General features: G+C 35.8%; 3 protein-coding genes across 7 annotated transcripts; 2 read left to right on the forward strand and 1 right to left on the reverse strand.

Moving 5' to 3' along the window:
• Positions 1-2099: 2099 nt before the first annotated feature.
• On the forward strand, positions 2100-3866 carry LOC132173465 (putative disease resistance RPP13-like protein 1). Its single transcript, XM_059584970.1, has one exon. The coding sequence runs from the start codon at positions 2190-2192 to the stop codon at positions 3864-3866; it is 1677 nt and encodes a 558-aa protein (XP_059440953.1). The 5' UTR covers positions 2100-2189.
• On the forward strand, positions 3354-7337 carry LOC132190503 (putative disease resistance protein At3g14460). Of its 5 annotated transcripts, XM_059605523.1 has the most exons (5): positions 3354-5922; positions 6062-6180; positions 6406-6633; positions 6744-6837; positions 6986-7337. In XM_059605523.1, the coding sequence occupies exon 1, from the start codon at positions 3954-3956 to the stop codon at positions 5811-5813; it is 1860 nt and encodes a 619-aa protein (XP_059461506.1). In that variant the 5' UTR covers positions 3354-3953; the 3' UTR covers positions 5814-5922; positions 6062-6180; positions 6406-6633; positions 6744-6837; positions 6986-7337. The 5 variants fall into 5 exon arrangements, with proteins under 5 accessions (XP_059461506.1, XP_059461499.1, XP_059461514.1 ...); XM_059605516.1 differs by having other exon boundaries at positions 6062-6633; XM_059605531.1 differs by having other exon boundaries at positions 6062-6633; positions 6996-7337.
• Positions 7338-8450: 1113 nt separating this feature from the next.
• On the reverse strand, positions 8451-14636 carry LOC132165315 (pheophytinase, chloroplastic). The gene is given in 6 exon segments (XM_059575818.1): positions 8451-8812; positions 9163-9319; positions 9424-9614; positions 9961-10191; positions 10967-10989; positions 10992-14636. Coding segments are annotated over 6 exon segments (1461 nt in total). The 5' UTR covers positions 11611-14636; the 3' UTR covers positions 8451-8572.
• Positions 14637-14922: the final 286 nt, after the last annotated feature.

Below are 14922 nucleotides of genomic sequence, written 5' to 3' on the forward strand. Positions count from 1 at the left end.
AGAGAAGACTTGTAAACGATTAAAACTAAGTCTTTGTATTCCCACCAATGTACCTCTCCAACAGCTGTATTGTAACCCCTCTGCACCAAAAATTACATAATTTTTTTTTTTAAAAAAAAAAAAAATACTAGATTGTAGTTTTCTGGTAATTTTAAGAGATATTGCTTCAATTGAAAGTTTGAGAAAACATTACAAATTATTTGGTAATTCCCTAAAATTTTAGTTCTCTTCTGACTACCTATTGTGCTGAACAAAGTACGCGCGAAATGGGAAAATGAAAGGGATTCAAGTTTTTTTTTTTTTTTTTTTCATCCGTTTGCCAAACATTTAGCAAAGACTTTTGAGTAAAAGGGCTCCATCATCGCCATTCACAGAGTTTTTTTGGTGTAAAAGCAAAAGATTAAAAAATGCTTTAAAAAAAATTACAAAAAATGTAGTTTGTAATTTTAATTTTTATGGCACGATATACTTTGGGTCAATTAATTAAGCTTATTTACCTAGCAACCTCACTAAATTTTACTCACCAAAATAACCAAAAATACAGTTTTAATTATTTTAAGAACTCACATTTTTAGAGCACCAACGGCAGCCTCACTACTTTAACAATTTACTTTCACTATTTTATTTAAATATTATTTTTCAAAGATTTGTTTATTCTTTCTCTAACTTTTATATTTTTGAATGTTTGTTAAATATGGTCTATTTTAAGAATATTTGTCTTATTCTAACGGTAATATTTTTAAAAATTTGTAATATTTCCTTTATTTTCTTAGTTCTAATTTCTATTGGAAGAAGATGATGTTTTTTATGATTGATTTTGGATTGTTAGTCACATCAGCTTAGTTCCACTCCCAAATCAATTCTGCAAAGTTTTTTTTTTTTTTTTTTTGTTAAAAAATAAAAACCACAGAAATTTTTCGTCTTTACTATCATTCAATAGTAATAATATTTAATCAATAGATACGTTAATAGTAATTTTTAAATATGGTGAATACTATTCATCTCACTTTTTTTTTAAGTAATGAAACTAAGAAGTGAACATTTAAGTTATTTTAATTAAATTATCTCACTAAAATAACCCAAAAGTGATTTTGACGAGATGCAAGGAGTGCTCCAATATTGGTTACCGGTAATACTTTGGGTCAATTTAGTGATACCAAAGCCTTCGTACAATTCTTCGAGTTTTCCTTTTCAAATCACATGGTCACCCTGCAGGCTGCAGCCCACCGTAATTGACCGCATTCAACCAAAAGAAAGGTTACACTCTGCAGTATTTGACGGGATTAGAATTTTGATATATCGACTCTCAACTAATATAACCTACTATTTGATTTTTTTGAACACAAATTAATCCAAACTAGACACATATGTCGGTTATAATTAGTATTGTATCCACTGAACTGTCAATACCCATATGTGATATATATGATATGCCACGTAGCAATATGAACTTTCGATACTCCTTCAAGGCTTCAACCCTTCACTTTACAGAACATACCAATTATTACTTGTGCTTCTGAGTTTCCCCATCATACCTTTCTACAAAGAAAACCATGGCAGAGCTTTTCCTTTCTCCGTTAATCCAACTGCTGTTTGACCAAGTGGCGTCTGGCGAGCTGCTGAACTTTGCACGCCGATATGTGGGACTCGAAGAAAAGCTGAACAAGTGGAAGCATACGTTGGAAGGAATCCAGGCAGTCCTTGATGATGCGGATGGAAAGCAGCATGATGAGAAGCAATCCGGGACTGTAAAACTGTGGTTGGATGATCTTAGAGACTTGGCTTACGATGTCGAGGACATACTTGATGAGTTCGCCACGGAAGCTTTGCAACGCAAATTGAAGGAAGGAGATGATGATCAGGCCAGACCAAGTAAGGTACGGAAACTCATCCCTACCTGGTTGACTGGTTTGACTCCAAGTGCTCTTAAGCTCAATGTTAGGCTGGTTTCAAAGATAGAGGAGATTTCTGCTCGATTCGATGATATTGTCACACGAAAAGATCAACTGAACTTGAAAGAAGCTGCTGATCGTGGGAGATCAAACAGAAGAAGAGGGACACTGGAGCCAACTTCTTTAATGACAGATGCTAATGTTTATGGCAGGGAAAAAGATAAAGAGGTTTTACTTCAATTATTGCTGGGTGAAAGACGTAATGATGCTCAAGTCTCTGTGATTCCTATACTCGGTATGGGGGGTATAGGAAAAACAACTCTTGCCCAGCTTTTATTCAATGATAAAAAAGTGCAAAGCTTTTTTGATTTAAAAGCATGGGCCTGTGTTTCTGAAGACTTTGATGCTGTTAGGGTGACAAAAGCAGTTCTAAAATCAGTCACCTTTGCAAGCCGTGATGAAAATGATCTGAATTTGTTGCAAGTCGAACTCAAGGAACAACTAAAAGGGAAGAAATTTCTAGTCGTTCTGGATGATCTATGGAATGAGAACTACGTTGATTGGACTATCCTACGCGCTCCTTTCCTAGCAGGGGCTCCGGGAAGTGCAATTGTCATCACAACTCGCAATGAGAGAGTTTCATCGATAACACGTTCCCTTCCAGAGTACTGTTTGGAAGTGTTGTCAAAAGATGCATGTTTGTCTGTATTTACCCAACATGCACTGGGGGCAAGCAACTTCAGTGCACATCCGAACCTTCAAGAGATTGGTGAAAAAATCGTTGAAAGATGTAAAGGCTTGCCTTTGGCAGCAAAGACCCTCGGAGGCCTCTTGCGCACTAAAAAGGACCGTAATGAGTGGGTAAATGTGCTTAAGAGCAAGATATGGGATATACCAGAGGAGAGAAGTGGAATTGTTCCCGCCCTTATGTTGAGCTACCACCATCTCCCTTCACATTTAAAAAGGTGCTTTATGTATTGTTCAATACTCCCAGAGGACTATAAATTTGAAGAGCATCAGTTGGTTCTGTTGTGGATGGCAGAAGGTCTAATTCAACCACCGGAAGGGGATAAGCAAATGGAAGATCTGGGTAGCGAGTATTTTCATGATTTGTTGTCAAGGTCCTTTTTCCAACAATCAAGCACGGAGAAATTCCGATATGGGAAACCACAATTTGTGATGCATGATCTCATCAACGATTTGGCCCAAAGGGTTGCAGGAGATATATGCTTCAAGATGGAGGATGAAATTTGGGGTGGTAACAAAATAAGACTTCCTAAAAAGGTTCGACACTCTTCTTACTTGCGTGGACAATTCGATTTTGCTAAAAAGTTTGAGCCTTTTTTTGAACTCAAATGTCTACGTACCTTCCTCCCTCTTCCATGTCCTAGTTATTGTTATTTGACTCAAAATGTTCATATTCAATTGTTGCCAGAATTAAAATGTTTAAGAGCACTCTCTTTGAGTGGGTACTGCATAGTTGAGGTACCAAATTCGATTGGTGATTTAAAGCATTTACGGTACCTTGACCTTTCTTACACTGAAATTAGAGGTTTGCCCGAATCAACAACTACTCTATACAACTTACAGACAATGATTCTGGAGGGATGTTCTTATCTAGAGCAATTGCCTTCAAATTTGGGCAACTTGGTCAACTTGCGCCACCTTAACATTCTCAATGCAACTAAGCTGGAAGGAATGCCTCCTCAAATAGGTAAATTAACTCATCTCCAAACATTGTCTAATCTAATTGTGGGAAAAGGCAGTTGCTTCTCGTTAAGAGAGCTAGGTTCTTTGTCGCATCTTCGAGGGACACTCCTCATCTCACAATTGGAGAATGTCACTAAACCTAGGGATGCAAGCGATGCTAAGTTAATTAAAAAGATTGATCTTACTACGTTGTGCTTGGAATGGAGTGTCAACATAGATGATTCACAAGATAGAAGAAGTGAGTTTGACGTACTTAGCATGTAACAACCTCACAATGCTTTGTACGAGCTGACTATCAAATGCTATGGTGGTACAAAATTTCCAACATGGTTTGGTCATTCATTTCTTCGTATGGTGCTGCTAAGGATTGAAAACTGTAAAAAGTGCACTTCATTGCCACCAGTCGGCCAACTACCATCACTCAAACAACTTTTCATTAGAGGCATGGCAATTGTGGAGAATATTGGTGTTGAGTTTTATGGGAATGGTTCCTCACAACCTTTTAGATCCTTGGAGGCTTTATATTTTGAGGATATGGAAAAATGGGAGAAATGGAGCCCTAATGGAGAGTTCCCACACTTGCGTGAGCTTTCAATTGCAAATTGTCCTAAGCTATTGGGGAAGTTACCAAACCATTTTCCTTCATTAGGAAAAGTTGTTATACAAGGATGTCAGCAGTTGGTTGTTTCTATTTCAAACTTTCCTGAGCGTTGCAGACTACAAATTGGAGGATCCGAAGGGGTGATGCGTGAAAATAAGGTTGTCTTCAACTCACTAAATTCCAAGTCTTTTTCAACAATTTCAGAATTCAAATCTCCAATAGAAGGGCTTATTCTCGAAGGACTAGCACATGTAGAATATCTAAATATTGAAAATTGTGAGGAGTTGACACATTTGTGGTCAAATGATGTGGGATTATTACAATCCCTTCCACGTCTTCGTTACTTGAAGATTGGCAATTATCAGAAACTATATCATTTGGTAGATGAAGCAAAAGAGCAACCAAAACAGGGTATGCCATCCACCCACAATGGCATGGAATTTTTACCCAAGGAAATCATGTACAACAACACGTGTATTGAGCGCATTGAGATTAGTGGATGTGATTCACTGAAGCACTTTGCAATAGGCCAGCTACCTCCAACACTTAAGCGGCTATGCATACAGAATTGCAAGAGTATGATAATTTTACTTGATGAGGATGATGCCAATAGTTGCAATACTAGCACATCTCTTCTTGAGTTCTTGGAGATTTGGAAGTGTCCATCCCTCAAATTCTTAACATCTAGCGTAGAATTATTGGCAACACTTAAACACCTCGATGTTAAAGATTGTGGAAAGCTGGTGTCAATAGCGAAAAGTGAAGAATTACCTGCAACACTTCAACACCTTACAATTTGGAATTGTGGACAGCTGGAGTCAATAGCGAAAAGTGAAGAATTGCCTGCAACACTTCAACAGCTCAATATTAAATATTGTAGACAGCTGGAGTCAATAGCGAAGAGCTTCCATCACAACTCGTCTCTTGAAAAGATTAAAATTTGGAGGTGTGAAAACCTTAAATCCTTACCCACGGGCATACACACCCTCAGCCATCTAGACACGATTGATATTTATAATTGTCCAACTCTTGTTTCCTTCCCAGACGGAGGGTTGCTCCCTAGCAACCTTAGAGAGTTAACGATTTTTGATAATGATATGGCCCTACCTAACTGCATTCACAACATCACCTCACTTCAAAAATTGACGATTAGCGGGGTATCATCCTTTTCGGAAGAGGGTTTTCCCGCAAACCTAACATCACTTGAAATCGTGTATTGCAACATCACTGAGGCCTTGCTTGAATGGGGGCTGCATAGGCTTACCTCTCTTCAACATCTTTATATTCAAGGTGGATGTCCGAATGTGGAGTCATTTCCAAAGAAGACGCTGCCTGCGTCTCTTGCTACCCTCGCCATCTCATGCTTCCAAAATCTGAAATACCTGTCTTCCCTTCGAGACCTCGCCTCTCTTCAACGACTGGAGATCTATTTTTGTAAAAATCTCACATCCTTTCCAGAGGATGGCTTGCCTCCCTCACTCCAGAAACTCATTATCGAAATGTGTCCTCTGCTGAAAAAACATTGCAAGAAAGATCAAGGACGAGAGTGGTCCAAGATAGCCCACATCCCTTGCGTTGTGATTGATAATAGGTTCGTGTTTGACTCATAAAAGGAGGAATCCATGCCTGACTCAGAAGAGGAGGATTAAGGAGGTCTATCGTCAATTGACCCGCAGATTTTGCTTATTGTAAGACAACTGTTGAGAAATAAATCCAAAGGTTAGTTTATTTGCACATTACTTTTTTCTGCTTCCATTGTGGATTTCTGATTTTCTTTCACATTCTTCATCTTCTTTGGAAGATTTTTAAATAATTTGCATTTATTCTTATTTCTCTCATTTCTTTTGGGGTTCAACAGAGCCGTGGGCGGGTCCACTATGCAAGTCATCGCCATGAGCCACACATCACGCTGTTCAAGAGGCCTCTAAACTGTTAGTAGCAGGAGGAGAATATGCATCATCCCCCACAAATATACTTGTAATCTCTCCAACTAGACTTCATATTTTCCTAAGAAACAATCTGGATGTTGTGGAACTTAGGTTTGTATATTTGTTAATTTTCCTGTTCGGAAATTTTATGCTTGTCATTGGCATTGCGTTGATATAAAAGGCTCTTTTGTTTTTGTCTGAATGTTTGCGTTGGAGAGATCTTGTTGCTCCTATTTCTTAATGTTCTTGTTGGGTTCACATAAACGCACAACAGGTGTTTGTTGAATTGCCTCACCGACCAAGCAGAGAGTGAAAGCCTCCGAACATTGAATTTTTTCATTACTATGAGTGCCTTTGTTGGCTTGACAAAAGGGAAGAAACCTGTAAGTTCAACACTGCCAGCCTAAACACCAATTTCTCCAATGATTTGGCATCACACCCTTGTAGTTGGAACCCAAAGTGTTCAATGAAGAAAATGTTGGTCCTGAAAAGGATATTGATGGTAATATTTTGCTCCTTCGTTTTCTATGGTTTATTCATTGATTTAAAAAAACGGGGAATTAACTTTATTGCATTGAAGGAACCATGCTGATCTAGTTACATTTCTCTCAGCGTCTTTCAAGCAAAATAGGTATGGAGAAGAGGAGGGATTATCTTTATGCAGTATTCCCAGGAACAAACTGATCCAGATTATGAATATAAAGAGGTATGTCTTACTGCTCCTGCAATTTTATAATTTATTGGGATGTTGTGTATCCAGATAGACAAATTCCTTTTTATAAGTGATCGAAAGTATAATTATTATTATTGTTAAAGATAACATTCCAACCAAACATGCTAACCAACCAATTCAGTTTCAACCAGAAGGAGACTTCCCCAATCACCCTCACTTTCACGGCACTTCTTCTACACTCAGCAGCCCACACAAGGCCATCCTCTCAACTCTCAATGCAAGCTGATTGCTGGTTCCCAAGACAAGATGAAGGCCGCCATTTGTCAAGGATTCCTGCATGTCAGATGTCCATGTTTTCTGCTGGCTTTCATCTCAGCTCAGCACACAATTGTCCAGCTTCCATGCTCCTTGTTTTCCTCTTAGTTTTCTGTTATGTAATTTAATATGTTCATTGTTTTCTGTTATGTATTTCAGTCTTCTTTTCTCTTGTAAAAACACACGAGCCCTTTGGCTATATATATATACATGGTACTGCACTGTTATTGGTTATGTAACCAAAACAGTTTTCCTCTAATCTTTCAATTATATGTTATATTCTCATTTGACCAGAGAGTAGTTTGAGTATATGTTTATTCTCATATACCATGGTTGTGCCCCTTTGCGCCTTTAATGAGATTGCATATGCTAGATGATCAAGATTTCTTTTAATATATTAGATGTCATTTGTTAAGAAAATGCTATGATAATGAAATGGACAATCTATATTCCAATATTTAGAGGTGTGCAACTCTGCTTTGCAGTTTCGGTTGCTTTTTGTTTTTTCTTTGCTCATTTTTGGTTCTTTTTCTCTTTAAAGTTTTCCTTGCAACCAAAGGAGGCACTTATGAACACAAAAATGCTTTACATTTTCCTGGTGAATTATTTTTTGTTAGTGGGTTTGCAATGTTTTTCTGCATAAGTATAGCATATAATATATAATCAGATAAACAATGGGCTTACAAGTAGAATTCCCCACTCAAATAAGCACCCTGCATGCTGAGTTCATAGAACAGATTAGGATCAACCCTAATTGTCTAACTTGAATGTGACTCAATTTACATTGTTGAATCTATTTGCTACTATTCTTAGATCTTCGGCAATTATCCATTACTGAAATTGCCATTCAGTAAGTAATTCAAGAAAATTCTTGGCGCATATAACATTCATTATAATTAATTTTCAACACAATTCTCTCACCAAATGTACAACTTCAAAGAAATGCCCATGGGCTTCCCTCCAAACAAAAAGCTCCCTTCTTTTTCTCTGTTGCCTACTAATGCCAATAGATAGGTTACCCTTGTCTACAAGAAACCTGAATTTCATTTGGTTCTCCTCTTTTCCCCCCTTTTTTTTTTCCGGTGTCTAAACCTCATGGGGTTGGACCATAACAACATGGATTTAGGTCCTTTGCAAACCACACTTTATAGTTGTATTGATCAGAGACAAAATAGGAGAGAGAGATATAGACTTCAATTGGATACAAGCTGGCAGCTGCAGATATGTGTCATCAACTACTGCAGAAATATCGCTTTGGCTGCATTGTATTTGGTTACAAAAATAGCTATCTCCAGACTTTGAGGAAGGAAGTTTTGGACAGAAAGTAAGTATTGGATTCAAATAATATGAATGATAAATTGATTGATTCCTTTAATACAACAATATATGAAAAATATGGTACATTTTTCAGAATTACTATGCTTTGGACAAAGGCAACATTGGTGGACCCATATCAAGATTTGAAATATGAATTACCAAAGTGAGATTTGATTAAAGATCTTATCATGTTCCAAAGTGAGAAGCTGGATCCAAAGAAATGCACCCTCACTGATTTGCTTGATCCATCTCTCACAAATTCCAAGTCCTTGGCAAAATTGTACTCGATACTTTCTTCATCATCAAGTAGAGGTAATGCAACCGAGCCCTACGTCTCTCGGTTTTTGATCCACCCGCGTAATAAATAATTCACAACCTGTATGACAAGTACAGTTACTAATCTAAACACCCAATAAAAAAGAAAAGGATATAAAGTTAAGCAAAATAAAAACAAATTATGGCATTCGCAAGAAATTAAACCCAATTGAAACTTTCTCAATACAAGTTGATTGTTAATTTAATCAACATTTGCCCTGTAAGATTCTTCTTTCCATATGAAGTGCAAAATTCACTCTTGCTTTTACTCACACATAGAGACACCGGTCATGCTAAAAGTATTTTCCTTTTTATGGCAGAAAAAGTCATGCAAACAAGTTGAAAATGTCCTATTCCCTTATCTATTGGAATGAAAAACACTCCTTAATTAATCAGTAACAAGCTACATACCTCAGGAACTTCATCATGAGGGCAGTGACCTGCCGGGCTGATCTCATAATACGGAGCTTCCGGTACCTGGAGTTTCACCTGAACGCCCCAAACGGGTTTGACCCAGGGGTCTTCTTTTCCATACATGAGGCAGATTGGTACATTGTTCATTTGACATCTACAAATAAAAATGAGCTGCAAATCCATAATTTGGGCCAAAAAAAAAAAAGGAAAAAAGGCACAATAAATATTTGTAGCAATTAGGACTTATGCACTATCCACCTAGATAAAGCATCCCTAAAAGATAATTGTCCCTGAGGAGCAAACATAATCGAGGCAAATGATGCAGTGGCAGCTGGATGCCGTGTTGTCTCAAGTATACAAGAAAACACTTTGTCAACATTCGTTGAATGATCTGCGTAAGCTTGCTTCAGTACCTCTGCGATACTTGTAGGATCACTTATTTTCTCCCACTAAAATCACATGATAAAATTTGAAGTTACTTTTAGTCAATAGACATTGGATATGTAGAAGAGTATTTGAAGCACTTTTTTTTCTCAGAACTGAAGGACCTAAACAATGTCTAGAATGTCCTGACAGTTCAATCTCGAAATGATTTAAACATATAAATTCTAAGTTTCCAAGTTCCAAGCCTTAAACTTCAACTTTTATGAAGATTGTCTATAATAGGATCCATTCACTTGGATGAATGTTTACATAATCTTAAAGGTGATGCCATAGTAGTTTACACCCTGACTAGGCAACGGAGAAACATATAAACAAAAATGGACACCAACTGATCTATATGACCACTTAAACTTACATCAATTCTGTGAGCTTTCTCACACTAGAAGGCAGAGGAAATGTTCCAGCCTATGGAAATACTTTTGCTAGTCTAGGAGATCTTATGGGGTTAGGTAGAAATCCCCAGAAAGGGGTTGCATTAAGCAATGTAACACCTTTCACCAAATGAGGGTTGCGTGCTGCAAAATATAGAGCCACGAATCCCCCTATTGAGTTCCCAACAATATACACTGGTTTGCCAATGACCTGAAACAAAAATGATTGATTTAATCTCTTTGTATATAAACTAACTTATGCTATCATTAATCTGAAACTAAACTAACTTATGCTATCAATATTTTTTGCAAAAATATCAGTACACAATGAGGAAGAATGAATAACATTGTTTTAATCCATGCTCTGATTGTGCCCAAGAGGGATATCAATGTGTGAGATGCATGATTTTAAATGCAATGCAAACTTCCTTGATTAAAGTGGAAAAGCTAAATCTAGCTAGACCAATGTCCAAAAAAAGGAATTGGCACCTCAGCAACTTGAAATAAGAAGTTGAGATCCACAAATTTAAAATGCAGACCAAACTAACCACAGCTATAAGATGGATTTACAGCCACTCCCAAGTTTGAAATCACACATTATATACCTGACAATATACAATGGAATGAACCATGATGAACTAAACCAACAAAATTTAGTATTATATAAAGTCTCTCATGAATTGAAGATGTTATTTAGGCCACTTACATTGGAAACATGCATCAAAGTGAAACCAACTTAATTGCATCTCCAAATAAACTTTGTTTAGTGCTTACTGAAGCAAAGTGACAGAAAGGAAACTTGGAGCAAGGAAACACATAAGGAGGAATCCGTTCAAGAGGTCGCATCACATTATACATGCCAACTTAATTGGATAAGCAGTCACAATAGATATAAGTATTTAATTAAAAGGAGTATGTCAAAAATAATTGCTATGCATTACCGCTGCAGAATAGAAATACAGGAATATTGCAGCACTAGTGGGTACCTGCTCTATGAAATATTGAACTTATGTCGCCATAAATCAATAGAGTAAACAAGATCACTTGCCCATGGTTCAGTTTCATCTCCAAAGCCCCAGGCATAATCCTTCCTCACTGATGTATCTCCTTCACTCAAACGGGGAGTAGGATCTTCTAATGGCAATGACATGCCTTGCCCAAGAAAATCAATTGCCCAAACCCTAAAATCACGTCCTAAATCCTTCAGTTGTTTCCAATAATGAAACGAACCAACACCAAATCCAGGAAGAAAGAGCACTGGCGCGGAATTCACATTTTCACACCCTGCTTTCTCATAATGTACATTGAATTTGGGCTTCCATTCCCAAAAACAGCTACTAACTGGGGCACCAACTTCACCATTTGATTCATCTGGCAGTTCAGGAATTACAACCTTAGTTGCTGACTCCCCCCTTTCTGATATATCACTTGCATCCCCTTCCCCACCAATCACATAACCATTCTAGCCTCCACTCAAGATCTTGGAATCAACATTTTTGAAGCCTTTAAGGATATTTAATGATCTTAACCTGCCCTGGTGGCTGGGTTTCTTTATTATAGACTGATCTAAATTGTTTTCATTGTTTTCTTTACCTACCCTGGTGGCTGTTATGTAATTAAATATGCTCATTGTTTTCTGTTATATATTTCAGTCCTCTCTTCTCTTGTAAAAACACACGAGCATACATGTTATTGGTTATGTAACCAAAACAGTTTTCCTCTAATCTTTCCATTATATGTTTATTCTCATTTGTAAAGAAAATGCTATGATATTGAAATGGACAATCTATTTTTCAATATTTAGAGGTGTGCAACTCTGCTTTGCAGTTTCGGTTCCTTTTGTTTTTTCTTTGCTCCTTTATGGTTCTTTTGATCTTTAAATTTTTTCCTTGCAACCAAAGGATGCACTTATGAACACAAAAATGCTTTACAATTTACTGGTGAATTATTTTTTGTTAGTGGGTTTGCAATGTTTCTCTGCATAAGTATACCATGTAGTATATAATCAAATAAACAATGGGCTTACATGTAGAATTCCCCACTCCAATCACCAGAAATTTACCATATAAACTTTATTTTTAAGGCACCCTGCCTGTTGAGTTCATAGAACAGATTAGAATGGACCAATCCTAACTGTCTAACTCGAATGTACATGACTTCACGTTACATGGAAATCCAAACCTCATGGGGTTGGACCATGACAACCCGGATTGAGGTCCTCTACAAACCACACTTTATAGCTGTATTGATCTGATACAAAATAGGAGAGAGATATAGACTTCAACCGGATACAAGCTGACAGCTACAGATATATGTCGTCAACTGCTGCAAGGCTACATTGTATTTAGTTACAAAAATAGCCATCTCCAGACTTTGAGGAAGGAAGTTTTGGATAGAAAGTAAGTATTAGGTTCCTAATAATATGAATGATAAAATGATTGATTCCTTTCATAAAACAATAAATGAAAAATATGGTACATTTTTTCAGAATTACTATGCTTTGGACAAAGGCAGCATTGGTATGTATACTCATATCAAGATTTGAAATATGAATTATCAAAGTTAGATTTGATTAAAGATGTTATCATCTTCCAAAGTGAGAAGATGGATCCGAAAAAGCGCACCCTCATTGATTTGCTAGATCCATCTCTCACAAATTCCAAGTCCCTTCCAATTCAATGTTGGATGAAGACTTAAAACTTACATGAATTCTGTGAGCTTTCTCATACTGGAAGGCAGAGGAAATGTTGCAGCCCATGGAAATAATTTTGCTAGTGTAGATCTTATGGGGTTAGGTAGAAATCCCCAGAAAGTGTTGTGTGTAGATTAATAGAGTACTTCCATGGAAGAAACACTTGGCCAATTGGCTCTTAGATGTAAGTTTTTAAAAAGTTTTAACAAGTAGCTAAGAAAAGATTAAAAAAAAAATCTGTTCTCCTAAATATTTATGGTATTATATATCAAGATTTCTTTTCTCCTAATTAAGTGGTTTATTTTGTATACTTTCTGTGTATTGAGGTTGGGCCTCGTTGCACTTTTAATGAAATTGCATTTAAGATTTTTTTTAGATTATTTGATGTCATTTGTTAAGAAAACGCTATGCATTCAAGAATTAATTCAAGGAAATTCTTGGTGCTTATAACATTCTTTTATAATTAACTTTTGATTTATTCATGGTAAGGAGAAGAAAAAGGACTATCCAGTCCATCCCTAGCATCTGTCAATTATCTCCAATAACAAACTGGCGGTGGAAATTATGAATATAAAGAGGTACGGCTTAGTACTCATGCAATTGATATTTATGAATATAGAGAGGTACGGTTGATAAGTTGTTTACTGTCTTTCCTAAAGTTTCATGGCCATTTTGGCTAGCAAGTAGGAAACATATGCATATATAAAATCATCGAGATTTCTCTTCAAAACAGGAAACATATATATACTTATGCTTATATAATGAAATATTTCATGGACTTAAACATTCAGGTGGGATCTGCCAACGCTTTGTCAACAGTTTTTCTTTTGCAAACCACACTTTATAGCTGTATTGATCTGAGTAGACAGACTCCTGTGCAGAAAATAGGAGAGATAAGATAGACTTCAACGGATACAAGCTGCAGAAAATATTTCTCTTTGGCTGCATTGTATTTTGTTGCACTACTTTTTTCTTTTTTATCCGTGACAAAAATAGTCATCTCCAGGCTTTGAGGAAGTTTTAGACAGAAAGTAAGTATTGGATTCCAAATAATATGAATGATAAATTGATTGATTCCTTTAATAGAACCTCAATAGAAAATTGTAAAAACATTGCAAGATTTAAAATATTTGAGGAAACAATAGACTAATTAGTTCGAGGGAGATAAATTTTTGGATTTGGCTTAGGTTCTAATGACCTAAAGAAAACACTAGCCACATCTGTGTTATTACTCTAAAAAGATTATTCAATTTAAAACTTCCCTAAAATCACTTATAAAATCCTAGTTTTACTGAACCGTTTGAGATTGCAGTTTTAATAAGTGCGACTTTAATAATTATGTTTTTAAAAATTGGGAAAAAATATAAAATAGCCCCCCAAACTACCGGCCATTTGCAATATAGCCCTCCAATGTTCAAAATGCACTAAAGTAGCCCCAAAACTACCAAATTATATAAACTAGCTTAGAGCCCGCGCTACGCGCCGGGTTTTTTTTTTTAATTTTGTAATTTACTCAAAAAGTCTTTAAAAGATTATCAACAACAATTTTTTTTTTCTCCTCTTAATTAACTAATTAGCTACCAAAAATGACAAATGTTCATAAGATCCTTTTAAACCATAGTTTTACTCAATACATATCTAATAAATTTAAAAATTCATAAATTTTAGTTCTTATAAACTGAAACATATTAAATATTAATTGTTCCCATATATGTAGTTTAAAACGAAATAAAAAGAAAAAAAAAATTCAAAATAAAAACATAGATTAATCAATTATACAAAATGATTGATTAATCATTATATTCCAACAATGACACCACTTCTCCTCCACTACACAATCAATTATGGTAAACTTTTGTCTTTCAAAAGTTGAACTTTCTCCTCATAAACAATTTTTTTGAAAATTTTTTCTATTACACTAACAAAAATAAAGAAGTGTTCTAAAATATATGAGCATATTGATATTTGATTACAGTTATGTTTACCAATTTTGTAAACAAAAGAATGTTGATAGTTTAATTTTTCTTTTTAAAAATGAAAAATATAAAAAAACATTAGCAGGAATATTGACATAATCTAATTATACATCGTACCAAAAATAATGATAGGAAACTTTTTTACTATCATTTCCCTTAATTCAACATGAAATTTACAAAAGAAAACTAATCAATTTGAATAAATAATATATAAATTGGTATAAAATTTAAGGGAAAAAAAAATGGAAGAACATAACCACTTTTTTTTTTTTTT

The sequence above is a fragment of the Corylus avellana genome, chromosome ca1 (genome assembly GCF_901000735.1).
Source record: "Corylus avellana chromosome ca1, CavTom2PMs-1.0".
In the NCBI taxonomy this organism is placed as follows: domain Eukaryota; kingdom Viridiplantae; phylum Streptophyta; class Magnoliopsida; order Fagales; family Betulaceae; genus Corylus; species Corylus avellana.